The 27,905-nt window shown below is 42.2% G+C and overlaps 1 protein-coding gene across 1 annotated transcript in view; it reads right to left on the reverse strand.

The window, feature by feature from the left end:
* LOC125702346 (SAP30 binding protein) overlaps positions 1–27,905 on the reverse strand; it is a 28,902-nt gene continuing 997 nt past the window's right edge. Inside the window, exons 3-10 of the mRNA XM_048965497.1 lie at positions 13,186–13,228; positions 6,741–6,829; positions 4,000–4,091; positions 3,489–3,549; positions 2,984–3,035; positions 2,471–2,529; positions 1,159–1,243; positions 1–507 (exon numbers count right to left, since the gene is read on the reverse strand). Of these exons, the coding sequence (XP_048821454.1) occupies positions 326–507; positions 1,159–1,243; positions 2,471–2,529; positions 2,984–3,035; positions 3,489–3,549; positions 4,000–4,091; positions 6,741–6,829; positions 13,186–13,228 (663 nt within the window). The 3' untranslated portion in view covers positions 1–325. The remainder of the gene's footprint in view (positions 508–1,158; positions 1,244–2,470; positions 2,530–2,983; positions 3,036–3,488; positions 3,550–3,999; positions 4,092–6,740; positions 6,830–13,185; positions 13,229–27,905) is intronic.

Here is a 27,905-nt window from a genome sequence, read left to right on the forward strand (position 1 = left end):
AAAAAAAAACCATTAAACCAGACTTGCAAGGAGGACAAGAACCTAATGCAGTAATACAACAAATAAAATGTGTATCTCATCTTCCTCCAGCACAATACAGAGATTGGTTCCTCCTGAAGCAAGAAGAGAGGCATTGTCGGCAGAGGTCCGTTGGTGTGCGCACACAGCTGGCATGCCTGCTCCTGCCCCCATTCCTCCAAATGAGAGCTGTGGTCTGTTTCAAAGAATCCTGTCATCATTTACCAAAGGTGAAAGCCACCCCTCCCTTTCAACAACAGTGGTTTTGATGACAATTCAGTCCAAAAATCCAAGCCCAGCGTGCTGGTCACTGCTTTGCCTTCTTCACAATGGTGCCGACAGCTGATATGACTGTAGTTTTGGATCCACTTGCACTGGTTGTCACTGTGACAACTCCTGGCAGTGTGGCAGTAGTGGTGAGGATGGTGGGCTGAGCTATTGTTGTTACAGGGATGGCCGAGTCCCATTTGCTCTTCCTCTTCTGTGCATCTGCAAGTTTCATCAAGGAAACAAGGATTAGCATTGTGTTAAAAGTTGCACTAAATCTTTCCTAACAATCTGTCTCATCAACTCTTAATATACTCTGCTTGACTAGGCAGCTCACATCAATTCAGCATGCACTGCTTATAAACGTTGAGGAGGAAAAACAACCTTATAATCAGGAGTCAAACTCTACATGTGAACTCCAGCCAAATGGGAGACAGTTGACTCCTTGCCCCAAAGCGTGTTTAATTTTAACACAGCACACGTTTTTCAGTTGCTCCAGCATGGGCACAAGACGCGCTCAGTCTTTAAAGTTTTAAAGGTTTCCAGTTTAAAAGGCAGGCTGTAGGCAAGAGAATAAGTTTTCAGTCTTCCAGTTCTTTATAGATGCATCAGTCCTAAGAACGCTCCAACTACAGACATCACAGGATTTCCTGACACCCTAATAAAGCACTGCACTAACTGTCCTAGGCTTCCACTCTAGAAGGACAGCCATAGGATACAGGAACTAGAGGAAAGCTAGTCCTCTAGCACCTGGAAGAAACACTGTCTTGTATTATACAATCAGTAAGGAGCTCTCAGGGGTCCCAGGAACCCATGAAGCACAAATCCCAGCATTACTGCAGCTTAATACATATGGATGCAACTGGCCTTTACCTCCAACTGTAGTACTGGCTGTCGTGGTTGTTGTAGAGGCAGCACTTGTTGTTGTGCCCTTCTTAGTGCCAGTCACAAATTCAATCTGGGAAAGGAGACACAAATAGGAGGAGAAAGGGGAGAAGATAAAAAATAAAGTCTTAATTTATGGGGTCTTTTTTGTTTGTTTGTTTTAAAGAGAAAAAACCCTGCAGAAATTAAGCTACTGCTTTCGCATCACATGAGACTTTGGTCTCAGAGCTGGCTGGCACATGGGAAGAAAGATGTAGACCTTAGGTCAAAGAATCCTGAAGCCATAATCATCAGTGTTCCCTGTGTCTCAGCTCTGAAGTCTAGTCTGATAATCTGTCTGTCAACTGCTACAAGCATAGGAATAACTCAGAAAGGACAGATCATGGTATTAAAATGTATATTTATATCATTAGGAAACCCTGTGTTTTTTCCTTTAAAAAGCTTGTAGGACAAGTCCCTACCTGCATGATTTACTGCAACTGCATCACAGCAAGAAACCTAGCAACAAGAGTTACAACAGCATGCAATCCCAGTTCTCAAAACTGCAGATATGGGCGAGGACATAATCAGATACCTGGGTTACTGTGCCAAAAAACAAAACACGTAGCAAGATACAGCATGCACAGCACAAAAAGAAACCTCCAGGTACTGAGTTTTAAAGGAGCCTTCTGCAATATTAGAAAGCAGCCTCTCAGTTTCAGCTGGGTTTCAGTCTTCCAATGCCAGCTGCTAGCTAAAACACAACACCACTGCAGGACAGGAAAAAGATCCTCCAAAGCCCCTGTGTTCTTTCTAGGGGGTACCAGAGAATGCATGTTTTGTGCCCAGACAATTCCCATTTAAAGTACAAGTATGCTCAATATTACTGGATATTGGAAGCAAGACAGCAAGATCAAAGAGAATAGAAAGCCCATATTCTGTCACAATGAGGTATGATGAAATTAAACGACCAGGCTGCACCACCAGGCAAAGTGTCACAGATTAAGAAAAAGGCCATTCTTTGTGGAATATCTGGTTTGTAACTGGCTTATGGCACAGCATGTTGTGAGCTCTGGCTTAAAAATACTGACAGAACAGGAACAAAGCCAGTGGAATAAACAGCCTAGAGAAATGGACCTATAAGGAAGGGCAAACAACTTGATCTGCACAGCTTGGAGAAACATTGTGCAAGAAAAGACAGAACCAGGCAAAATGAAGCACGGAGTGTAGATCACAAAAACCAGCAAAGCAGCAAAACGAAACTCAGCAGGGAAACAAACAGAAGCCCTGCATCTCAGCCTCTCCTGGCTTTAATGGCTACCTTTGTGCGCTCCTTCTTGGCCTTCTCCAGTTTGTCCATTTCAATCTTCTGAGCTTTTGCTGAGAAAGAACAGAAGTTACAAGAAGCACTAGAAACACTACAGAGCTATCCCTGTCTATACTATACTATATTACTATATTACTATAATATTATATATTACTATTATATTACTATATTACTATTATATTATATATTATATATTACTATTATATTACTATAAGCAATCACACATTTCAAACTATAAAAACTACCATAAATCTACTTTTTTTAAAATAAAAAAAAGCATTACTGCTCAAAATTAATGATTTCAGATGAAAACACCACAGAACTGAATTAAATGCTTCCCAGGCTGATAAGCAGCAACATTCATGCACACCCAACCAGAATGACAGAGTTAAAAAGCAACATGTGATGCTTTTCATTTCTAAAGGTGAAGGCTGCAATGCAGTTCATTAACTACAAAACACAAAGAGCTAAATTAGGACAGGAAGAAGAGAGATTTCCTGGAATTACCTAGTGCCTCATAATATGAATCCTCTGACCAGCCATGAGGATCAAACATGTCCTAAAGATGAAAAATAAAGTCACATTAGGGCTATATGGTCACATATATAAAAACCCAGCTCAAAAATGAATATGTTTTGCTTTTCACTGACAATATTCATTACTGATGATTTCTTGTACTTCAGAGCTTTTATAGGATTGTGTTATGTTGTGAATGAATAAACAGCTTCAAAATCAAAAGGATGTTGGGAGTAAGACGTGCATTCTTCTGCTGTTCAGCTTCCATCCCAAAGGAGTACACACTTCAGCAGTTTTTATTCAGAGTCATTAAAGCAAAGTTGGAGGCACCGAGGCTCAGCACCACGTGAAAACATTCACTTCAGTACAGAGGATCAGACAAAAGTTCCCTTGCAGGACCTCTAAACAGGCAGGCTAAGGAAAGCCAAGTGCAAGAGCTCACAGCCCTACATCAGCTTTCACCCACTGCCTTGACAGGTAAAGAACTGCATCTCACCTTTGGATAATTTGTACCAAGTTCATCAATTGAACAGAACTGGATCAGCTTTTCATAGATGCTGAAAAGAAGAAAAGGACAGAGTTTACCTCTAGCTCATTCATCCTTCTTTAAATAGAAATGTTTCAGCTTTTTAGTAAAAAGAAATTGTCACCTCTTAATGTTAAGAGCAAAACTAGAGTCTGTGCAGTTGTGCTTGCTGCAGTGGATGCAGCATGCTGTTAACCACATTATTTCCCACTTCCCTCAGGTCAATCTCCCAGCTCCCACAGCAAACACTTCCCAACTATTTCATCCAGAGCATGTACAATACTTGAAAACCTATCTGAAATGCTGATCTAGTTATTGCCCCAAAGAAGAGTTTTACTCTTTTAGTTGCAGTCAAACAACATCTCTCCATTTTGTAAGCAGCAACACCTCTTTCTCAGGATCCTGCTCCTGCTACAGCTCCAACAAGGAGCAGAACTCCTTGATTCTGCTATGTGGTGCTTTGGAAAAGATGGTGGCTCACCTGGGGTTGCGGAATTCCTTTTTCCTTTGAATGATGTAGTTCATATCCATGCCCTCTTTTATTTTCCTCTCATACAGCTTTTGAATCTTATCCTAAGGGAACAAGATTACAGGGTGAGCCAATACAGAAGGGGTGAGTGTTCCAGCTGACTATCAAAGCATACATGTGGAAACAAGACAACTGAACCAGTGACCTCCTTGCATGCAGAAAGGATTCCACCTCTGCCCTAAGGCTAGGCAGTTTGGTTAGTACAGAAACTTCCTGCTTTAAGGTCTGACAGCATCTTCTCCATGCTTTCATGGATAAGGCAATTGGTCTTTACACTTTCTGAAAGCTTCAATGTTTAAAGGTTTGTATTCAAAGCATCAGTGCACGCTCCTTCCCTTCAGTAGACAGCAGAAACTAGTTCCAGGAAGGATAGGTGAATTCCATGAAGGCTCTTCCACAACATGAAGAGGCCATTCCACACCTCTTCAGACTGAAGGGCACCTGAAGATCAGCTGTTGGGTCACACTGTGTAAAAGTCAAGGCTCATGCTTATGACTGAGAAACAGGTGAGCAGAGCCAAGCTGTGCTGTGCTACAGACACAACACGATCAGCAGGTACTGCTGGTGGGGAATGCTGGCAGCCAAACACTTGCAGGAATGCACTTTAAATCCCTCCTGAGAATATCTCACTGAAGCCAGGACTTCAGACTTTCAAGATGGGAGAGGTGAGTCAGTTTTCCTTTGTTTCTTCTAGATAAGCTGCTTAATGTCTTCCTCTGTACAGGGAGTCAACTGAAATACAAAACTGGCCGTTGTCTAAGAGTTTACAAACTGCTGAATAAAAGAGAACTGTTATAAAACTAGTATTTCAACCAACATTAAAAAAAGACCTTCACAAGATACATTTTCACCAGGTCCTTGCAAAATCAGCATGAAGTGCATGTGTGGTAAGTGCACATGGGGTAAGTTTGGAGGATCATCTGCAAAAAGGAGGCTAATTTGGGGAACTGAAATGACTGAATAGGTGTCCCCTTTTGTGTCCTTCCCTTGGATGCAGCAACACAGGTCACATTCATAATGTCCACAAATAAACTAGTAGGTCACCTTCATAACAAGGAATATTCCCTTTGACCAAGTTCAAGGTATAGTTTATTAGGAGAAAAGCTAACAGAAGAGAAACACATTAGCAGTAAAAGCCTGTAACATTCTGAATCTGAAGAACAATCCCATCCCCTTGCTTAAAGTGCTCTAAGATGTGGTTTGACCCTCCAACAGAGGACAAGTTCTCTCCTTTGATTTTACACTGTAAACTGCTCTCAAAGGGAAAGAAAATCTGCTTTAGTGTGTCTGTACTCTCAAGCTCTGTTCATTCCTCAGATCTAAGGCACTAACTCATTGATGTCAGAACAATAGAATCCTCCTACAGCATGCAAGGACAAATGGGTGCGCCCAGGTATACTGAGCGGAGAAGAAAGCATGATCTGGATTGGTGAGTCATTCTGAATCACCATTCCATGGTAGCAACTGACTTTATAGAGCATTCCAGAACTGATTCTTTACTTATATTCTTACTGGGCAAATAACTGCAGTTAAATCTCAAACGAATGGCAGAAAACAGCAGTCAGTGCTTTCATTTGCCTTCTGTTGGGAACAGGAAAACAGAGCAGAAGGTGCTTTCACCCTCCTCCTAGGACAGGAGTTTTGTTACATAGAGAAGACTACATAATTTTGCTCAGACCACAAACCAAGGACTGCCATCAGCAAACACTCAGACCAACTCCTTTGCAGACACTGCAAGCTGGATACGGGGAATACTCCAAACAAACATTACCATTTCTGCCCCAAAATCAGAGCCAGAGGCTCAGTTAGTAACTCTGCAAGTCTCAGAATGGTGTGAATCAAGACCCTAGAAAGACTTTTTGTTAATTAACACCCAATTGATGAATAGTCTTCCATCTTCAGACTCTCATGGAAGGAAACCATGACAGTTTTGCACCAATTTAGTTGGTTATTGAGATTACTTGGATGTAAACCAGGGGGAAATTCTTTACCCAGAGAGTGGTGAGGTACTGGAACAGGCTGCCCAGAGAGGTTGTGGATGCCCTGTCCTTGGAAGTGTTCAAGGCCAGGTTGGATGGGGCCCTGGGCAGCCTGGTTTAGCATTAAACGTGGAGGTTGGTGGCCCTGCATGTGGCAGGGGGGTTGGAGATTCGTGATCCCTGAGGTCCCTTCCAACCCTGGCCATTCTGTGAAACCAGCAAACACACACATCTGTTTTCTTTTGCTGCATCTAGGTTACCAGCATGCCCTCTGAATGCTTGTCATCCAGCGACATGTAGGTGGAGAAAGAATCTAGTCAATGCTGCCTCAACTATTCCAGTAAGGGGATTCTCAGATCCATGCAGAATAACAAAGATTTGTTCTCTCCTTAAGAGCTGAGTTTGCTGAAGTCAGAGGACAGCAGCCTTCACAGTAAACTTTACTTCTGATTCGCTGATGAGATCAAGAGCCATCTTAAAATATGACCTACACAGACTGTGGAAAAATTTAGCTTTAAGCTAATGTGAGATTCATAAGCTAAAACTCCTGCAAAATGAAAAAACAAACAAAAAAACAACAGTGTATAAACTCACTTGGTCAGGAACTCAGCAATAATGCTGGATTTTTGACTTATGAAAAAGACTGAGCAGAGTTCCCAAACATCCCCCCCTCCCTCCTGAAACATTTCCCAACTTTCCACTTTCTATACCAACCTGCAAGTGGTTAGAACATCTGCCAGGAGGCTCAGGAGGGATTCTGATCTCATCTGGAGACATGTTTCGCACTCTCTCTGAAAAAGAAGCTGTGGAGAGCAAACTGGGCATGAGTTCTGGTACTGTGGAAGGGACTTTAAGCCGTGCAGATCACTGAAACATTCTATGCCCTTGCTAGTATGATGAACAGTGAAATAGAAAGGGTAAAGGCAACTGGAATGACGTTAACTGGTACTTGTGGCATTTTCAAAGTGCTGAGCAGGAAGCAACTAACCTAAGGCTTAATCAGTGGCAGAGTAACAGGATGCTGCTGGATTGGTGTCTACCTTATGCTGTGGCTTTTTCACACTCAGGATCCAAGTTGTATTCTAAGGTGCCTTTTTTATCTCAAAGCAGATCTGGAAAAAGCAAGAATACTCCCTACTCCAGCTGGAATTGTTGGTAAGATCCTCAAAGGCAAAGGATCTGCAGAGGAATGTAAGTATATTCATGGAGCATTCATCTATCACCCCGTGTTGAGAGCAACACATCAAGCTCTCCGCTAGTCCAGGTCTTCTATTTACACTTCAAAGTCCTGCTCTAAACAGCCCAGATAATGTGGTATTCTGATTCTTTGTGAGCATCCCATACCTGTGAGTACCACAGAAGCAGCCTGGCTCATTGCCATTTTTTGGGACATTACCTGCTTGGATCCTCTTCCCTTCAAGACCTGCCCACATGAACCAAAATGGTTTGAGAAGCAAACAACCCTCACCCATTCTGCAGGGAGTGAACCACAAGAAACTGCATTTCATCCTTAAGTTAATATTTCCTTAAGGGGCATTCTGATCCTTGCTTAGAGTCAGACTATTACTAGAAAGAACAAATAGTCCTGCAGGACCAAGAACAGACCAGCAGAGCACCAGCTTCCTACAGCTGTTTGTGTTGGGATACACCATTACAGAACCTGATTGCTCCCTAATGATTAGTGTACAAAAATACCAGCAAAAGAAACAGTCACATTCCCTCTATTACTGGCTGCCCTCCCACTCAGTTACAGGAAACCCAGGGAGCTTTCTAGCTGAAGTCTGAGGGCAGAGCACTGTGCCACACTTAAGCCATTGGGATTGTTTTCAACCATAATTTGTACAGAGAGTCACAGTCTGTAGTGGAAAAAAAGACCCGACACCAGCACAGCAGTTGCATTGAGCAAGTCTTTCATATTTGTGGCTCCCCAGTTATATATGCTGGAATAAAAACAGCTTGAACTGAAAAATCCAGCACACTCGAGTCCAGCTCCTTTGACTTAATGCCCAGCCGTTCCCAAAGGGCAAACAATGGCATTTGAGCACAGCATACACTTCTGCCTTCCAGCACAGACCATCAGATAGCTGAGGTTGCAGATAATCAACATTACACATGTTCAGTGCTACTACAGTTTCTGGTTCTTTTACAAAAATGTAGGAGACTATAAAGGACACCAAGGATGACATCCTTTGGGGATGCAAAGCTGGCAGGCGACCATTCATTCTCTTTGATCAAGATGTTGTTGAGGGTTAAATTCTTCAGCGGTTGCTAGCAATGAACAAAAAGTGTCCTTTGGCATTTACTAAGAGGGGGCCTCTATGGAGGAAGGAAGCTTGCCAGAGCCCCTACAGAAAGGCAGGGAAACTCCGTGACAACAAGGCAGACATTTATTGTAAGTTACAACTGCTGATTGGATGGCATAGCTTCTAATTTAATTAGAATTTCAGGAACCCTAAGAGACAGTAGCAAATAGACAGAGGTGTTCATAATAGAAAGCACACCAGGCATTCCGGAAAAGGAGAAAGCTGATTAATGGCTTAAGGGATTCACAACACCAGCAGGAACATTAAAAAAAATAAAAAGGCCACAAACCAGACTTCATAAGGCAAATAAATATCCTAAAAAGCAAGCCTGGACATCTCATTGGCTCCTCATCTTCACAGATGACCAGAAAAGCCACAGGGAAGCAACACATCTATGGGTAGGGGCACTGTGGGCTCAAACTTGGGAAATACAGTACCAAACTTGGCCCAGAACTCTGCAAGGCAGCACATTCAGCAATCAGTTCAAAGCTCCCATGAAACAGAAGCTTCCACTGAGAAAGTACATTTTTGCCCATAACTTTCCAGGTTTCAGTCTTCATTTGCCCTTTTGTTTGAGCCATGTGAAAACAATAATTTCACAGCATTATACAGATGGGGGAAAGCATCTCAATAGTTCATCACGAAGTAGGACACTTTTGGCTACAGCTTTCCCACTGTACGTGCATCATGTTCCACCTGGCAAATCCAGCACAGACATGAGCACAGGAACATTCAGCATTACTCAGTTATTTCATCACATCACAGCCAGTTTGAGAAGCCACGTCATTAGGAAGCAAAAGATGAGTTTTACCCCTTCAGGCTTACATACAGTAAGAAAGTGCAAATAATTCATGCCCTTGAGCAGTCTTCCAACTTCTTCTCCAAAAAGGTATCAGCAAGGCCAACTTCACGGCCACTTCCTACCAAGCCACTTCTGTAGAGGAAGGAGCAGCATGGATTGTCATTCAAGAGGATCCTGGAACTTGTATGAATATCCACAGGCTCCCGTGCAAGAGATTTTGTGTTTTCCAAGTCCCAAGCACTGCATTCCATGGCTACACACTGTTGATGGTCAGCTAATGCCAAGGTGTGTCCTCACAGGATACATCCAACTGCTCTGTATATCCTGTTATTTCAGCCCAGATCTAAGCTTTACTTTTACATGACTCAGTGGCAGTGACACTGGCTGCAGATTCCAATTGGTGCAATTGCTGGCTCGCTGCCTACACGATCTCCACGTGGGGACCTCAGGAAGTTGGCCGTTGGCATGATTAATCTCCCCAGGCACACCCAAGTTCTGGCTCATGATAAGTAAATATCTTACCCTAATCAGATTCACGGCACAGGCAAAGAGCATTAACAAGAACAAAGCTGTAAAACACAGGTCCCACAACCCAGCTGGGGGTTCAGGGGCATAAGGAGCCAAGGTAGTGCCATGCCAGGAACCAAAAGCATCTTACTTGTGAAGAACGATGTGGCTACCACTCATGCTCAGTTCATGCATCCTTCCATGAGCTGATCTACAAGTTAGAAGAGGAAATTCTCAGCAGAAGCAATAGGTGCTTGGAACTTTTTGTGTTGCAAGTGCAGACAGTGATGAGAGACATTCAGCTGTTCCTGGGCTACAGGGCCATAGCACAGCCAGCTAGCAGTGCATACCTAGCAAACATTCAGCATCTCAGTAGACAACTGAGGATATCTGCTTGCCAGATCCTGAGGAGGCAGATGGATATAGTGCTTCCATTTAATTGTCAGCTTCAGACAGGTGGGTTATTTGGCCACTATATACAACTACACACTATATACAAGAATACAGAGAGATACTGCATAGCAGAGCAGAAAGTGCCATACTGTGTGCTCAGTTAATTCCAGAATGACTGCTCACAGCCCAAAGGCTATGCCAGAGACAGGCAAAGAGCAAGCAAACCCTGCTTCCTATAGATGAACATGAAGTCATAAAGAGCAGAGAAAACCAAATGAATAGAGAGCATAGGAGCAGCTGGCTGAACCTGGGGACCCTGAGATGTTGATCACTTGAGGTCTGGTAAAGCATCTTGCTTCAGTCTTCTGAATACCACTGCTCCCCAGGTAGGACTGAAATCTCTTGTCCCCTTCAAGGTTCACTTGTGGTTGCCTAAGCAGCAGCATGCAAGGGATTACAGGCAGTATCAGGTGCCAGACTGTCTATAAAGGTTACACTATGCAAAGAAAAAAAACACACAAAAACAAGCAAAGACCTGGAGGGGGCAATCAGAGGGGCACAGCTTTTCCCTAGAGAAAACACAAACCACTGGTGCCTGGTCTCTAAAACTGCATTCTTTGGCACTCTAACGAAGTCTGCTTGGCATAAACCAGGGTGTGTGGGTTTCTAATTTCCTGGCACCAGAACAGCCAAATCACAGGGAAGAAGTGGAGGCAACAACATACCAGTGAATCACCCATCCATGGGAGGACACTGGTTCCCTTTCTGCTCTGTGGGCTGAGAAATGCAGAAAAAGACCTGCAACTCAGCCATATTTTCTGTTGCTCTGAACACTGACTTTGTGCTGAGATATCCTAAGAGTTGGGGGAACACTTCTTATAGTCCAAAAGGTAAACAACTATGCTGCAAAGAAAAATGCAAGAAGGAAAACAAACAGCACAGAAATACTGTTTTGCAAGGCTGCAGAAAACAGCAGATGCAGACATGCTGTTAGCATCACGTACTCTTCAAAAACAAAAACATTGGAGCAAAAAATTATCAAAAAACATTTCATATATGCTTCCTTCTCAACCACACAGGAGTTACTGCTGCAAACCTCCCCTCACTGTCTCTCAGGCTTTGGCTGTACAATCATTAATTCTGTATGAAACAAGACAACCATGCAGTTTCTTAAGTGCTCATCCCAGCTGGTTTTTGTGCCAACTGTAGAGCTCATGTTGCACGTGCTCAGCAGATGAGCGAACTGGTCCAGCTGGGAAGCTCACAGAGGAGAAAAAAAAAGAATAAGGAAGGTGGATCAGTTGAATTTACTGCTCAGATGAACTCAGAGCACACAGACTTCAGCACTGTGTCCAGTGGACGCAAAACAGAACGTTGCTTTTGACAGGAGCCAGTATTAATGCTGTACCTAAGCAGCTGCATAACCACAGACTTTAATGATGATGACGCTGAACAACGTCAGGTTATCTGAGAAGGGCAAACCACAAGCTTCTAATGGAAAAAGCTACTTTGAAAAACTTCTGAGTGAGACTTATGCTTCCACATACTGATATTAAACAAAATTTTAACAAAATTAAACAAAATACAGATTGAAGCAGTTATTTGCTTTGCGTTGGAAAATCTCACACCTTTCTCCATTCAAGAATCCTAATTCTAAAAGCTCAAGCTTCCTGGGAGGGAGTGGTTTTCACATTACACTAACCAAAAGGCTTAGTGCAACAATTGCTTTTCGACTAGATAAGATATGGCCTAATGCAAAGGACCTCAGAGTCCAGTACAGCAAGTATGCCAACCTACACAAAGCTAGCCTAAATGTTGTTCTGTGCATGCCACATTTGGAAGAGGCTATGAAAGCTATATTACAACTTTAATCCAGGCTTGTGACTTACCAATACTGTCCCCTGTTAGTATCTGACATTGCAAGCCCTCTGTGAAGCACTCAAACCTGCATGCAAGCCTTGGTTATCATAAGATACACGAGATTCAGTCTCATCTCCTGAATGGAGCATTCACTTGGAAAAAAGTAGACTGATAGAACTGCAATCTGAGTCTTCTGCTAGAATGAAGAAAGATCTTAACATTACATTGCTCTACAAGCACAGAGCTTCACTCATTTGTAAAGCAGAGAATTAAGGGCAGATGGTTCTCAGATATTCCTCTGTACTTTTTCCCCTACATGCTGTTGTCTCATCCGTGTTTCTAATGTTAATTTTGGGGCATATGAGCAGTCTGGATGAAGATCTCCATGGTATTCTGTGATAAGACTTGGTTAAAGGAGTTTTGCCCTCTAAAGGGCAGTATTTCAGTATAGGCATTGGGTCGGTGCAAAGCATGGGCAGGCCAGAACTTAAATGCAAAAATTCAGAGTGATGACTGCTTTAGGGGTCACAACTTGGCATCAAAGTATTTACTGCCCTGTACCTTATTTTACATTTACTACAGTGTGCCTGAAATACTACAGCTGAGCCTGGAAAAGCTGGCTTGAAGGATAATTAAGTCAATTCCAAACTCTCCATTTTTTTTATGGTACTACCACCTGCTACCATACAACTGTACAAGTAACCTCAGGAAGAAAGGGTTAGTGTGAGATAGTGCAAGCTTCAACACAAAATACAACACTTTACAGCCCCACAGAGATCAAGCAGAGGTTTCTATTTCAAGCTGACTGCACTGGATTTTTCCAATATTTTTTTTCCAAATCTAATAATGGTGCAGTGAATGAGATGTCACATATAATTTCCAACAACCATTACAAAGCACACAGTACTCCACCTAAACATTGCTACACTGAAATTTTTGAAGTCACAGAGCAAAACACCCACCCTCACTCCTGGTTATGCCAACTCTCACAAAAGTATCCAGAAAAAGCTACAGCTTTATTGGTGTTTTCCTAGATAAGCCCCAACCCAAGCTACCCTTTACATCTCTCTGAAACGTGCAATGTATTTTCAGGCATGGTACTATTCCTAAAAGACAACTGCATTGGGAAAATTGCACTGATGGAAAACACCAGAGGCAGTAACTCAAACTACAGCGTCGCCAGGACAGAGCGAAGATCCTTTTCTGTTGGTTTTCTTTTTTCTCTACACTTACAAAAGGGAGAACCTAGAAGGTCTAACTTGGAAGAAAAGTGAATACTTCTGAACAAACTTACCAACTAGCTCCTGAGGATCTCTTTTCTCCAGTTCTGAGAATTCCTGGGAGAAAGAGGACAGAAACAGATTTCCATTAAAATACACTTCCGATCGAACAAGCCACGTTGTCCATTTGTTTAGAAACTTACATCTTACTTCTGAGACAAAAGAACATCAATTAAGAATGAAATGTATTTTATTACATAATAGAGCAATGTTTGTAACATGGAAAGTCAAAGCCTAACAGGATGCACCACTTCCTTTCAAAGCTGAAGCCTAAATTTAACAGAAGAATTAGGATTTTGTTCCTTTGAGTCCCAAACACTCAGCGCCTTTTGAATTCTCCAAAAATGACAGCAACTGCAGGCTTTCCTCAAAACAGATCAGGCCATAAATTCTCCATTTTTTGGTGCCTGGCCTTTGGCACAGGCCAAGAGTCAATGTTTCAGAGCATTCACATTTGGGAAGAACGCTCTGCTGGCAAGTCTGTCTTGGCTGCTGCTTTCCAGGAGCTGACCTGTTCATCCAGGAACTCCAAGGTGAACCATTGACTTGCATACTCTGTTTAGAGATCTTCAACACAACCAGTCAGTCCTTCCTTCGTTACATTAATATAAATTAAGGCAGCTTCAATTGCAGGAGCACAGCACATGTTTGGACTACAGTCTGCTAAGCAGGAGTGTTATGCAGGACAAGACATTTGTAAATACACTTTCACCACGCTGAGAGTAACATTCAAGCATTTCGGTACTTATGTTAAGCCCCAGGGGAGTCACAAGCAATACCATCTCAGCTTCTGAAATAGTATCAGCTGTATCCCAACATTGTCCTCTCCCCCTGCCTCCCTCCCTAAGACTTTTTGTGACTCACTGGACTGTGTGTCCAAAATTCCTCAGTGCCTCTGAACACAGAAGCTATTCATTCAACCTGACACAGACAAAATGCTGTCTCCTCGCTGCTTGGTAACCAGGCTCTAAATCCCCTCCTTTACTCCATTTCCAGTCAGGTGAGAGATGGACAAGGTGAGGAGAACAGAGCGAGGTCAGCATCTGGGAACAGGCTGGGTCAAATTCACACTGAAAACTCAAAAATTTCCAGAGAAACCAGAGCCCTCACGGAGCAGAAAAACAAATTCTTTGTGTGTCACTCGCTGCTGTGTGGCATTTTTTTTTATAGTCATTCATGAAAAAAAGCACTGTTTCTCCTTAAGTACGCTTGGATCACAACAATAAGAAGCTGAAATTATTTTAGAAAAAAGAAAAGGACACGAAGGAACACGCATCTCCTTGCTGGCCAGCTGGCAAGGCACCAGGATCCCAGCACAGCTTCCAGCCGCTCTAAGCCAACGCTCTCGATGTAACACATCAACACCCCTTCTCCTCCCAGGGTCTTGAGAACAGCAGGGGAAAAAAGATAAACGAGAAACAGCATTTCAAAGCAAGACGTGCCATGAGAAGGAGTTCTCTGGTGGGAGCACTGGATATGAATTTAGCTGCATCCTCCACGGACCCAGCATGAAAGAGCGGAGCCTCACTTTACCACCAGGGAAATGGAGATGATTCCACAGTAACTGTCAGATTATGAGGACAAATTCAGATTGTATGGAAGTGTTGCACACAGGCTGGAAAGGTTCATAAGCTTCCCTTACATCTGTAGCTCTGTATCCAGGAGCAATATCATTACCCATTTGGCAGCAAATGTTTGGCCCTGCACAGCCTGGTCTAGTATTGAATGTGGAGGTTGGTGGCCCTGCATGTGGCAGGGGGGTTGGAGATTCATGATCCTCGAGGTCCCTTCCAACTCTGGCCATTCTGTGATTCTGTTAGGTCAGAAGGCTGCTCCACCTCCCTGGGGGGGAGAACTTGCTGCCTACATATTTAGGTTTTCACCTTGGTTTGAAACAGCAAACAAATATTTGGTGGGATGAAAGGAGGGCTGCCATTGTTTCAAACTTAAATGAATTACTTTTTGCCAACTTCTCAATTTTTTGTTATGAACAGACTTGAGAGGGAAGAGGAAGAAATAGACTGCTTCCCTGAGCACCTCCAGATCCCCAACCTTCACCCAGCACTGTGCTTCTTGTTCCATTAACAATCCCACTGCTTTCCTGTCCAAGCCATCAAGGAGGAAAATCCCTAAAGCGACTGTCTGTACCAAACATGTCCTCAAGCAACCCAACGGCACAGCCAAATTCAGGAGCTTTAGACATGGCTGCCCTCTGACATGGCCTGTTAGCAGGGTTACAAGGGTATCAGCTGCATTTCTGAAGTTTTTAGAAGCCTGTTTTCAAGTCTCAGGATGCATGCAGTAGCATTCTGATGGATAATTCGATGGCCCAAACCTCCCCAGGTACGTACCACACACTAGACAAATCTCTTTCTAGGGTCAGATGTGTTGAATGGCACGTTTCATGAATTTCTGGAATTGGTAAGTTTCCTGCAACTAGAAGTACATATTTCTTTAACTTATACCTTTTAATCTTAGAGCTTCATCACGAGCCCACTCAGTGTACAACAGGCCAACTAAATCCAACCCTCTTAAGCTGCTGCTGCGTATTCATCTGCCCACATTGCCTACCCTCATTCCACCACAGCCACTCAAGCAAGTCCAGTCCATACATCCTCAGGTCAAAGCTAAGACATTAGAAGCCCTAGAGCTACATCAAACAAAGGAGAACAAACTTGCTAACATTATAGCCACACCTCACTCCCCAGAGGATATGAATTTTGCTTACTGACGAGTTTCACCCACTGCTCCATCATTAGCAAGCTGAAGACATCAGCACAGCTTTTCATTAAGTTGGATTGCTTTCAAGCCTCTCAAATGCCTTCCAAAAACAAAGGGTTGACCGACTCATCCTACAGCATCTGTTCGTATTTGCTTGGTTTACTGTCCAACACCATAGCAAGGCAAGTACCAACAGCCTGACCGCAGACATACAGCTTGGCAGACAAGAGGTTTAAGAGAAGTCTTGTTCAAACCTCTCAGCATCTGCTGAAGATCCAGGAATTCAGAACAGTCAAACCTTTGGTTGAGCAACACTCCCAAAAAGATTCCTTACACTTTCCTTGGCTAATTTAAGTCTTGGACAAACACTAAATATAATGAGTTGATCAGAAGAAGAGACAGAATTTTTAAAAAAACAAACATTTTCTGCAGATCAAATTCAATATTGTGGTTCAATGAGACAGAAAAATCAGTAAATGGGGGTAATGAGGGACAATTAATACTGCAGAGCTACGTTTTAGTTGTGAGAAGGAAGATGCATACTATGCACAGATAAGATTTCTAAAGCAATGCCAAGGCTTTTAAACAGTGGAACATTTAGAATATAACTGGACTTGGGGAAACTATCTAGAACCATACAGGGCAAGTTTATCTCTTTATAGATTGCTACTTCAACATCCAGTCCTATATACCAGTATCTAATATGAAGATAGCTGAGTGGTTCCAACATTACATCAAATCTCTCCATCAGAGTCAGCTTACAAAAGCTATTAGAGCCCTCAAGTATCCCAGAGCTCCAGACATTACTTACTGGGTTCTATTCCATTTGGATCCTGATCACTGAAAGCACAGTTAAGACAACACTGGCAGCCCCTTCCAATACTGCACAGTTTTCACAAACCCAACCTCTGAAGGCTGTACAGGAGCACCTCTGAGTTGACTTTAGCATCCAGGCTCTCACAGCTTACACAAAGTCAGCTTGACGCATCAATTATACTGAAAATTATCTCTAACATCATTGAAATACAAAGCCCATGCAAGAAAAAGGCGTTCCCTGCTCATTCTTTTTCCTCTAGCCTCTTGATTCCATCTAGTATTACATGATGACCCCTAAGAAAGCTAGACTAAGATTTAAAAAAAAAAAAAAAAAAAAAAAAAAAAAAAAAAAAAAAAAGCAGTATTGCATTTTTCTCTCCACTTTCTTCTGCAAGCTGATTTCATTTTGCAACCTGGATTTCACAAGATCAGCTGGTAAAGGCCCTGAAGACAGATGGCTCTGCTCCAGCAGACCGACTGGAGTTAGCCAAGGGATGCCACAGCAGCTCAGATCCAAGATGGGAGAGGACTTCAGGACAGCATGACAAGCAGGAGACAGACTCCTCTCCCTGATCCAGACACTAACAAATGACAGCCTTTGAAGAGCATAAACTGCTAAGGGCAAAGTAATTTTAACATCTAATTGGCCAACCAAGATAAGTCACAACTTCTGTGCACTTAGGAGTGATTCTGCACACCACAGATACCACCTTACAGAGGGCAGGAAACAGTTATTGCAGCACTGCTCCTGGACACAGCCAGGAAAAGGTTTTCCATTTCCATTTCTAGCCCAGACAAATGCTTTCTTCAAGCCCTGGGAAAGGCAATGCTGCCTGGGAGATCCTAGCTGATAGGAACCCAGTCTGACAGTTAGGTTTTCAAGATTTGTAATCAGTTAAGGAAGAACAGTGAGCAGAAAGTGGACGTGCATTTGCACAGGAGGAGAGCAACGCTTTGGCTTATGACTACATCTCAGTGTGGTGAGATATGGACTGTCTTTTCAATAATAGTGTTTCCATTCAGTTACATTTAAAAAAGCCTCTACTCAGGTTTCATGGAGAAGAAAAACAACCAAACACAGTCCTTGCAGTGTTAGAACAGAGATCAACGGAAGGAAACAAAAACAATATGAATCTGAGACTGATGAATTCGAGTTTGGAAAGCCTTGCCCAGAACAGCTTTATTTAATGGAAAGAATGAACTGACTTACAACAATGCTTGCTAAATCCTTCCTGAAACAAGATCCATAAATCCAGTACAAAGCTCACATTGGACATAACCATTGGCACTATTGCCAAAGGGTACAAATCCAACCTTCAATTTCTCATAGAGGCAGTTGCATCTGCAGGTTGTTAGCACAGGTGTACTTCAAGCTATGAGAAATGGTTGAGCAGGGAGATGGGGAAGAAAGACAACAGAAGGTGATCATTTTAAGTTATAAGCCATAAAAAAAAATGGAGACATCAATGCCAGATTTGCCACCACTCAATTGCTTTCCCAGACTTGCAGCCAACTTAGCACTGCAGCTTCCTTTTTCCACACTCTTCCAGTTAGCATACATTCAAAACAAAGTAGTTAGAAATCTTCCAGTCACCCAACAACATATTCCTTTCCCAGAGATGCTGCTGCACACAGACAAAGAGATCTGACACCAATTTAGCCTGACACCCACAAAACTAGTAAGCCAGTCCCACTGTTGTCCTGTTGTCATGCCAGTGGATAAGTGAAGATATTAATGCACAGAGTTTTTCAGTTTGGACACAGGGAACACAATGGAACTACAGTACAGTGCTTTTATTCCCCCCCTCCCCACCTTGTTGGGATTTTTTTTTTTTGTATTGTGAGATAGAAGAATCCCAAGAGAAAGCCCGAAACAAGCCCATTTCCTACAGCTATATCCTGTTTGCCAACTCCAATATACAGCTCTGGGCAAACTGCCTGCTACAGGATAAGAAATTTAACTAAGAAAAAACTGCAGGAACCATAGTCTAGGTACCAAGAGCAGCACAGCAGCTTAGAAACAAGCTACCCATGGGAATCAACTGATATATTCCTCTCCAGTGAATCAGATACACAGACTACAAACCTACTTCAAGATACTATCATCACAGGCAAAAAGAAGAAAGGAAGAAGTCAGGAAAGAGTCAACTCCTGAGACATTCCTTATTAAATCCTTATCAAATCCTTACCAAAACAAAGACCATGTGCAGCTGACGCTGCTTTTTAATTTTAAGATAAATTAAGTCTGAGATACACCTCCAGTTCATTCCAATTCTATTAAAAAAACACTGAAAAACCCTAAGATCTGGCAACTGGCAAAATGTTTCAGTAAGAAAAGACTTCAGAAGGGAGGCTTTCACTGCATAAAAGCCTTTAAATAACTTCTTTGAAACTTGATTCCATTCACCTGGCATATGCTATCTCAATATTTGACAAAGATATGGCAAAAATAATTTCCAGTTAAGGAACAGGGTGCCAAGACTCTTGCTTGGAAAAGCTGAGGGACTATTAATAATGTCAGCCTTACTGTAGTGCTCCAAAGCCACCTGCGTTTGCTGTCTCTATTCTCTCCTCGTTCCTGACAGGACTGCTGTTAGGGGCTCTCCAAGGTTAACACTTGCACATCATCCCTCTGTGCATGTGCTTTGTTACACTTGAAATGCAGTCCTAGCTCAGCTCCTGCTAGTCTCCACCAGGAGCAACCATGGTTCATAGAGAGCTTCCTTGATTTGCAGAGCCCACTAACCCCGCTTTCAAGTCAGTTTTGCATCATACTATAAAACAGGAATTCAGAGGTGAAGTACAGGCACCACATGGCATAACTCAAGGTGTCAGGCTACTCTCATTTTTTCAAACAGACTGCTGCAGTGCAAAATAAAGCTGGGCTGTAAGAAGTCCTGCACCTTTCCCTTGCTGCAGCTGAGGCTTAAGAGAAGTGATAAAATTCAACTTCTTGCACAAGCTTTCTTTCCAAATATGTAGTACTGAAAATTCTTCATTGGGTTTGGAATAGAGGTGAGGCATAAAAATATCCTCATTGGGTTGCACCCTCCTCCATGAATAGATCCCATGAAGATTTAGCAGATTTTCATCCTTCTGTTCTGATAACAGGCAAGGTGGAAGCAGCTATTTTCTAATATTTGTTGGTATTGGAGGCAATCCTCCATCTGTGCTGACTGTTCAGATTCTCACTCTGACAAGCACTAACGTGCTAATTCAAAACAGGCTATTTCAGTACAGCAAACAGAAATAATTGCAACAGAACTGGACTTGAAGAACTCAGACCTTTATCAGGTGAAATATGCAATGGGAAGCAGCTCCAGAAAGGACTTTTCTTCAAGTTTAAAGACAAACAGAAGAAAAAGCCTGGCTCTTCCTTGGGAGAAAAGGAAGCCACACCTGTGTCAATAATCTGTGGTATTTAGTACTGCAGGGAGTGAGGAGTCTGCTACAGCTTGTATGCCTGGCGGGGAGAAAGGAACGAGCATGTCCATGGACGTGTCTCATCTTCCAAGCAGCTCACAGGCTGGACTGGAGCCAGCAGCTCTGAAGTAGGTAAGCCAGCTTCAAATGCTGTGATCTATCTCCCTCTTGGAGAAACAGGACTGAAATACATGGGGGAAGTGACCAAAAAATAATCATACCATTTATAACAAATAATAATTAGAAAGAAAAGAAAAAAGAACCAAAGATGCTGAACACAACTTTGTTCCCTGTTGCTGGCATTTACTAATGTCAGCCACATGGTTAAAAATGGGAACCTGGAAAGGCATCAGCTGCTTCAATGTGTGGGCACTCATTTTTTAAAGCAGAGAGGACAGGAGGAGAAGCTGAGCTAACTCTACTCCCCCTAAAGGTTTTCCACGTGTAATGCTGCCTGCTCAACTGCCAATCTTCCTGATTGCCTCCACAGAGCACTGCAAAAGAGCATGCCAAAATGAGGGAAAATATGTAGAGCTGAAGGGCAGATAGCACTCTGCACAAGTATACTAGAAGATAGAGTACAGAGTGAAACCAGTGTGAAACTGCAGAGCTTATCTCTTGCAGGCTGTACTCACGGGCAGATAAATGAGTGGGAAACAAACCACTGGAGAGGCAACCTTAACTTGAACCCTGAAAGCTGCACACAGCACCAAGCACAGCCATGTGTAACACAAGGCCATTTTTAAAGCATGGCAGCTCTTCTGCCATTCCTGCCTGTCAGAGCCCAAAATACTAAGCCTGATAGCATCAGAAAGCTCAAACAAGGGAGGGCAGGGGGCTTCAGCAGCCTTTGTACAGCACACTTCTAAAGCTATTACATCCTACCAAATCCAACCACTGCAAGATCAACACACAGCTTCTCCAGCCACCAAGAGCACAATTTTGGGGCAGAACAGCAGTTTTAACAGTTGTTCTTCAGTTGGGTGACCTGTAACATTCTAAGCAGAATGTTTTGGATTCCTTCTAAGCAGCTGAAAGTATCAAGGGCTGGTATTTCTTAAACAAACTTCATCCTTTGCCACCGCTACAGCAAACAACTCTAATTTATTTCCTAAAGATTTTAGAGGTCAGCTCCTTCTTTTACATCTTGCGGCCTGTGAAAATGGAAGAACAGCTTTCTATTATAGATACCATTTTTCCCCTAATGTTTTTTTTTTTCCCCCCTTTTTCATAGTAAAATTACATGAGGTGTAAGTTCCTGAGTACATTCAGGTACCTTCTGATAATCTAGCTAGATGAATGCATGCTGAATACAGAAAAATTCACATGCCTTATCAAAATGAGTCAATCATCAGGACTACACTACTCACAATCCCCCAGTTACTTGTTCTTATCCTCTAAGACTTTTACTTGAAATCAAGATAATTTTGGTATTTAAACAGACAGACGAATGGCCAGGCAAGATATATTAAAAAAAAAAAAAACACAAAAAAAACCAACAACCCACACCACAATCAAAAGCTCTACTTTAACACATGTCTATGCATCATAACACAGGGAAGTTATTCACAGGTTGACTGGGTTGATAAGGGCTCCACAGCTTTGCTGACTACCAAAAGGTGGTGCTTAGACATGCATAGAAACATCGCATACCTCTGAGACCAGGACACCTTTCTGCTACCTCCCACTTGGACTGCCTCTCAACAGAACACAAAGATGCAGGAGGACCCTTAAAACCAGAGAACATAGCTTCTTCTGAAAGCTACTCCTTTCAAATAACTGTTACCACGTGTTAAGCATATACTTGCATAGGGAGTGCCAATATTTATCAGAGTTCCTGCGCTGGCTAGTCCTGATAACAGAATCAAAGCTCAAGAGTTAATGATTCCCTCTGTGAAAACACCAGCAAACCAAGCTGAAGGGCTGTGCCCTGTCCTCCTGCAGTCTGCTATTCATTCAGCCCTACAGCACCAACACAGAACCCCTCCAATAAGACCTGGAGCACAAAGTCAGCACTTAAGGTTCACGTTCCTCCTCCTGCAGGGCAGGCCCCTGTAGCATGCTCTGCAGCCTGGTTGGTATCTTGTTCCTGCATCAAGGTTGCAACTATAACCAGTGGCTGGCAAGAGCCCAAGCACCTGGCAGGCACCACAGGGCCTTTAACCCTCATCATTCCAAACCAATACTGCCAGCAGAACGTCAAGTTTCAGGTATTTTTCACAACGTCCTTTGTTTCGCACTCATGGTTCCATCGCCTGATGAAACGATCTAAGAATCCATCCAGGCTCTGGGACTCCAAAAGACACCAGTCCTTCACCAGCAGTTTCTGCGAACCACTTCTTTTTCCTCCTAAGCAGAAAGCTTTGTTTCTGAAATCCCCTTAAGACAGTAGTTTGTTTGAAGTTTGTAACTGCTTACTTAATACTAAAAGCAGGGAGCACTGAAGTCATTTTGGTTACTAACAAGTACTGCTCCAGAGTCTGAGCACATCCTTCTCAGACAATTTGAAGAAGCAATTTCCTTTACCTTTCCCTGTGAATCTCTCATTTTCTGTGGGTCCCTGAAACACTTCAGTTACAGGATGCAAGAATTCTGACTTTGTTTCCAAAAGAGGAGAAATTGTTTTGTTTTGTATTACAAGCATATAGCATTCAGGACTGCCTCACAGGTGTGCAGTAACAGAAAATCCTATGAGCTAAAAGCCTGATGTGGGAGAACTTTTTCAGATGCCTGATGAAGCTTCAATATTCTTCTATACCTGGCACATCTCTTTCCCCAAATAGATTCAAAGAAATTTTCCACTTGACTCTCCAAGGGTAGACACCACAGTGGACTGGTATCAGTATTTTATTTTGATAAACTCATTGTAACTTCCTGCTCAGCAGAAAATAAGTTTAAAAAAGAAAAAAAGATGAAAGCTGCAGTTCCACCCAGGCCTTCTTATTTCCTTTACCTCTAGTGAGGAACAAGGGCTGCAAGGACAGACAGATGTGATGAGTCCTCAAGATCAAAACAAGGTAGAGTCAAGATTAAAAACCACAGGCAAATATAAATACCATATGGTGGAGTAGAAAAGTCTCCCCACTGCAACTTTGAGGCAGGCAATGAATTCCACTCTCCCCCATCATCACTTTACCATTACAAATGCCACTGACAGTTTTTACACCATTCCCCACTTTTAGCCTCCTTGATTTACATCCAAAACTGACCACCAGCTGGAGGCTTTGTGTTTGTTACCACCCAAGCAAAAAATGAAGCCAAGTCACAGGACGCTCCAGCAACGAGGAACTCCTCCACACAACTTGGCCTGTCAATTGTTCTCCTCAATGATTCAAATAAGATAAAATAGTTCACTCACCACATGTTCAGATGGGAAAACAATAGAAAAAGAGTCTGAATGTACATTCAAAGCTTGGAAAGACTATAATTAACTAATCATTTGCAATGGTTTCACATCATTCATGCATCTTAAAGGATTGGCTTTCTGCACACAGACTCAGACACTGGGAACACCCTGGCCACATATAAAAGGCTCACATCATCTATTTAAGTATGTCTTCAGGCCTGTGACATCTCATAGTAAGGATGAGAGCAAGAGCAGCTAGAGCACTCAGCTGGGAAAAAAGAAATAAAATTATCCAGAAGCATCAAGTGCCTCTCTTCTCACCACACTCTGGATTTAGAGTAACCACACTCTTACTCTCTAGTTCTCACATACCCTGCAAGCTCAAAGCAGCGAGGAAGGAACCAGGAGAACACTGCCACTTGGTGGAAAAGGGAGATAAACATTTCCTACTGCTACAAGTAAAAATGACTTTTACATGAATGTTCTGTTCCTTCCCACCAGACCAAATGAATTTCTTTGTAGTACGGCTAGAGCAACTCCACTCAGCATCCCACACTATGCTTTACAACATGAACACACCTCGTCTGGGCTGTTTGCTATGCTCATAGCAAAGGAGGCTGTGGCATTTTTCCACTTACATTTAAGGACCACTATTAAAGATGACAGAAGTCTAGAACTCCTGAAGTTCAGATCTGCCTCCCTGATAACCTTCTCAAATCCTCACTTTTCATGCCATGCAAGGATTGTATTTTACTTTCTAACTGTGAAAGCCAAAAGCAACAATCAATTTAGCAAGCTTTGTAAGGAAGTAATACCAGCTTTACAGCTGGTAACTTTATTTTAAAGCACAAAAATTAGTCTACTCAAGCTGAAGTATACAGTCTGAATATCCATTTTTCTCTAACACTTCAGCTCAACCTACCTGTTTTGCTCTTAACTACTCAGAATGTTCTTACCTGAACGGCCTGTTTCTACTTGGGTGTGCCTGTGCTGAATAAGAACATTCCAAATTCAAGAAGCAAAGGAAAGATGCCCATTCTACTTATTGTCATTTTTACAATCCACTAAGCTGCTTCTTCTGGTGTCTTTTCTACTAACAAATTTACATAGAGATTTCACTGTATCTTGCTTTGAGGCATCTTCTTTAATCTGCAGAGGATGTATATTTCTTGTAAAGAAGAGATCACAGAGGAATAGGTGTTAAAACTTCAACAGCATTCACACACTGCTTCTATGCTCACTGTTTCTACTTAATTTTCCTAATGCAGAGAAAATGACAGCATGGCAGGCTCCTTTATCTTAAAAAGTTTGCTCATTATGTAAAAGGGTTTTAATGTAATTTAACTTAGGAAACCAACTTATATAGCAACAGAAGTAGAAACTGAACAAGCAGTTTATGTATTACCATAATCTACAGTGACTCTCAGTTGCAGACAGGGGGTCAAGCTTAGACTCTTTTTCTGCCTGAATCCAGGTCTCACTGCTTTGTATTTCAGTCGAACTTCCTTTTGCCATACATTTTTCTAACAGATATAAGTGTTAACTGTAAGACCTGGGATGTTTCTCTGGGCACAACTGAATTGATAACGTTGATAATTGACATGTTTTATGACCTCTGGGAACATACAATCATTTACTCATTATGTGGTTCTAACTACAGCTTTTCAAATAATGCTGGTCAGAAATAAGAGAATTCTGCACTTAACACCACATCTGATCACTGAAAAACAGGAAAGATGCTGTCACAAAATACACCTCTGATCTAATTCAGAATGCTGCAGTTCTTCAATACAGATCTTGACCATCACTCAGTCCATAGCTTAACTACTTAACTGATTTTGGCAGAAGCCAGAAGTCACATTACATCTTCAAAAAGAAAGTACAAAACTAGCTACAGAAGATCAAACATGAACACCAAAGCCATGCTTATAAGACTTATTCCTCTTATACTGAGCTTTCCCCCCACCACCGTGCCACACTTCCAAATACCTTCAGGTCACCAGCCTCAGGTTTTTCAGTCTCTGAATCGTCATCTTCCTACAAGACAAGAATTTACAGGATTAAGCTTAAAGAGAAGGCTTGGAAAGTAACTGCACTTATAGCAAAGGGCTTGTGCTCAGCAGCCCAGCAGTTCTCCAAGACCCTTCTAATGGAAGTTACTTTTGCCCAACCCACTCATGACCAGCAAACAAGCCCTACAGTTATAAGGAAAAAAAAGTGTTGTTGTGTTAGGAGTTTGTTTCCTTTTTAAGGTAAGAGCATAATTCAGTAGCAAATGTCTTCCACAAAAGTCACGTGGCTCCTCAATGTTCAGAGCTAGACAATGAAAATCAACAGAGCTAGGAAGAAAGATATTTGTCATTGGATAATTCTGTCTTTTCTGGTTGGCAGGTGGGGGCTTCTCTTGCACTCACCCCTGTTGAGCAGGGCTCACAGCAAAAGCAGCACTTGCAAGGCCTATTATATTCCCAAGCATACACCAGCAACACACAGAAGACACACAACTTGCCTGCCATCCAAGCAAACATGCAGGCTTGGTAAGGATCTGCCCTAGTGCCAAGTTTGAAAGATCCAGTGATGCTTGCTGACACATCTTTTCTTACTTGCACAGTGCTCTCGTGGCCTCATTTACTGATTACGTGAACTTCCATGGAAGGGAACAACCCAATAGTTTCAGTTTCAGATAACAGACACCAGCTAATTTTCATCTCCACCCAGATATCAGAAAAAAACTGGCAAGTTTTTGCCTTGAGTGCTTAAAATACCAGAATCAGCCTTGTATAAAATTCCCATGAGAAGTAGTAAGCAATAGCTTTGATCTGAAACTGGTAGGTAAGCCTACCGTTCCATTGCCCAATGGGTTACTGTTTCACTGGGGATCCTAGAGCTATGTATGCAAATAGATGTCTGGGTTCAAAGCAAGTAGAGGAGCAGAAAAACCAATAAAATAGTTTTCATGCTCACACAATTCAAAACAGTTTTTCCTTTGAACTTCACTTCAAGTTTGAGCTTTGGCCCCAAAATATTAATTTGGTATTTCAAAAACAAACAAACAAAGATTACGTGCAACTGAAAGGAGGGGTTAACATGAAGTGCACACTCAGGGTGTTAGCACACACTCAAGTTCTGGCAAGGCAAGCTACAGAGTGATTACCCAGTAACACCAAAGTTTTAATTGCAGGAATTAACATGTGTATACCACAGAAGTGAGACACCAAACCCTTTCTTCACTTCAGATCCTCTCCAGCTTACCTTCCTAAAATATACGTGTGCCAATAACTCAGCTTTAGCAATCAAGTTCAGTAACAGTAACTGCATAACTAAGAAGAACCACAGTACCAAGTCAGTTGGTACTTGATCACAAATTCCCCTCTAAGCTCCCACACACATTCAAAAAGAAGTGATTTTCAAATAATCAACAATAGGTTCAATCATTCATTAGATGAACACTTAAGTGAAATAGCTTCAAAAACCTTCTAACCTAGCAGGGGACATCTCTGAAACAGCAAGAGAACATTACTGAAACTTCCTTGGAAGATAAAATAACAAACAGCAGATAAGGTAGATAATATAACCACAGGGTTATTTTGTTAAAGCCCCAAAACAACTGAATCCAATTTTCACTGCTTTCCAAAAACAGCTCGTAACCAGTGAGTACCAGCTACACTCTATCAAGGAATCCCTTGATTCTAGTTAAAGAAAAGATGCTGCTGCCTTGCAATAAGACTACAGATAAGGCACCCTAATTAATCTCCACAGATCAGTACAGTAACTGGAAACATATGCAAGATCTGCTAGCTAAACACTGGAGTGATTTCACCAATTGCCATTTCTTGCATAGTGCCTTGAATTTCCCAGGTGCTGGATGGTTAAAATCTACACTGACAATGCATGTGCAATACAGGCTACTCATTTTACATACTTAGTTGTTGAGGAACATCTGCATCACATCTACCACCTTTAAAATAAAAAGATCTCACTGAAAGAGTCTATAAGCTTTGGATATGAAGAGAATGACTAATGCAGTAAAGAAGTGTCATTACTTCACTTAGCCAGACAATCACTGTGAATGCTATTGCTCACACTCATTCCAGTCAGAAACAGAACAAATAGGAAAAGAGGCCAATTTCTTCTCTGCTAACTGGGGAAGCAGATGGCCAGAACAGTGAGGATCACATAAGAGAATGATCTAATGCACACAAAGTAGATTTCAGTAAGGGGAAGCTGTAGCAACACAGCCCTATTTCCTTCATGTACTAAGTTGCCAAAAAAATAGAGCAGTCAAGACAATAACAGAGTTCTGCAAAAGGCTGATAGAAGAAAAAGGAGACAAGAACCTCCCCCTACCTCCTCAAGACTTATTGCTTCACTCCTACAGACACATCAGAAGTATTTGTCCATTTTTTTGTGTAATAGGTGCACTCACGT

The sequence above is a fragment of the Lagopus muta genome, chromosome 18, assembly GCF_023343835.1.
Source record: "Lagopus muta isolate bLagMut1 chromosome 18, bLagMut1 primary, whole genome shotgun sequence".
In the NCBI taxonomy this organism is placed as follows: domain Eukaryota; kingdom Metazoa; phylum Chordata; class Aves; order Galliformes; family Phasianidae; genus Lagopus; species Lagopus muta.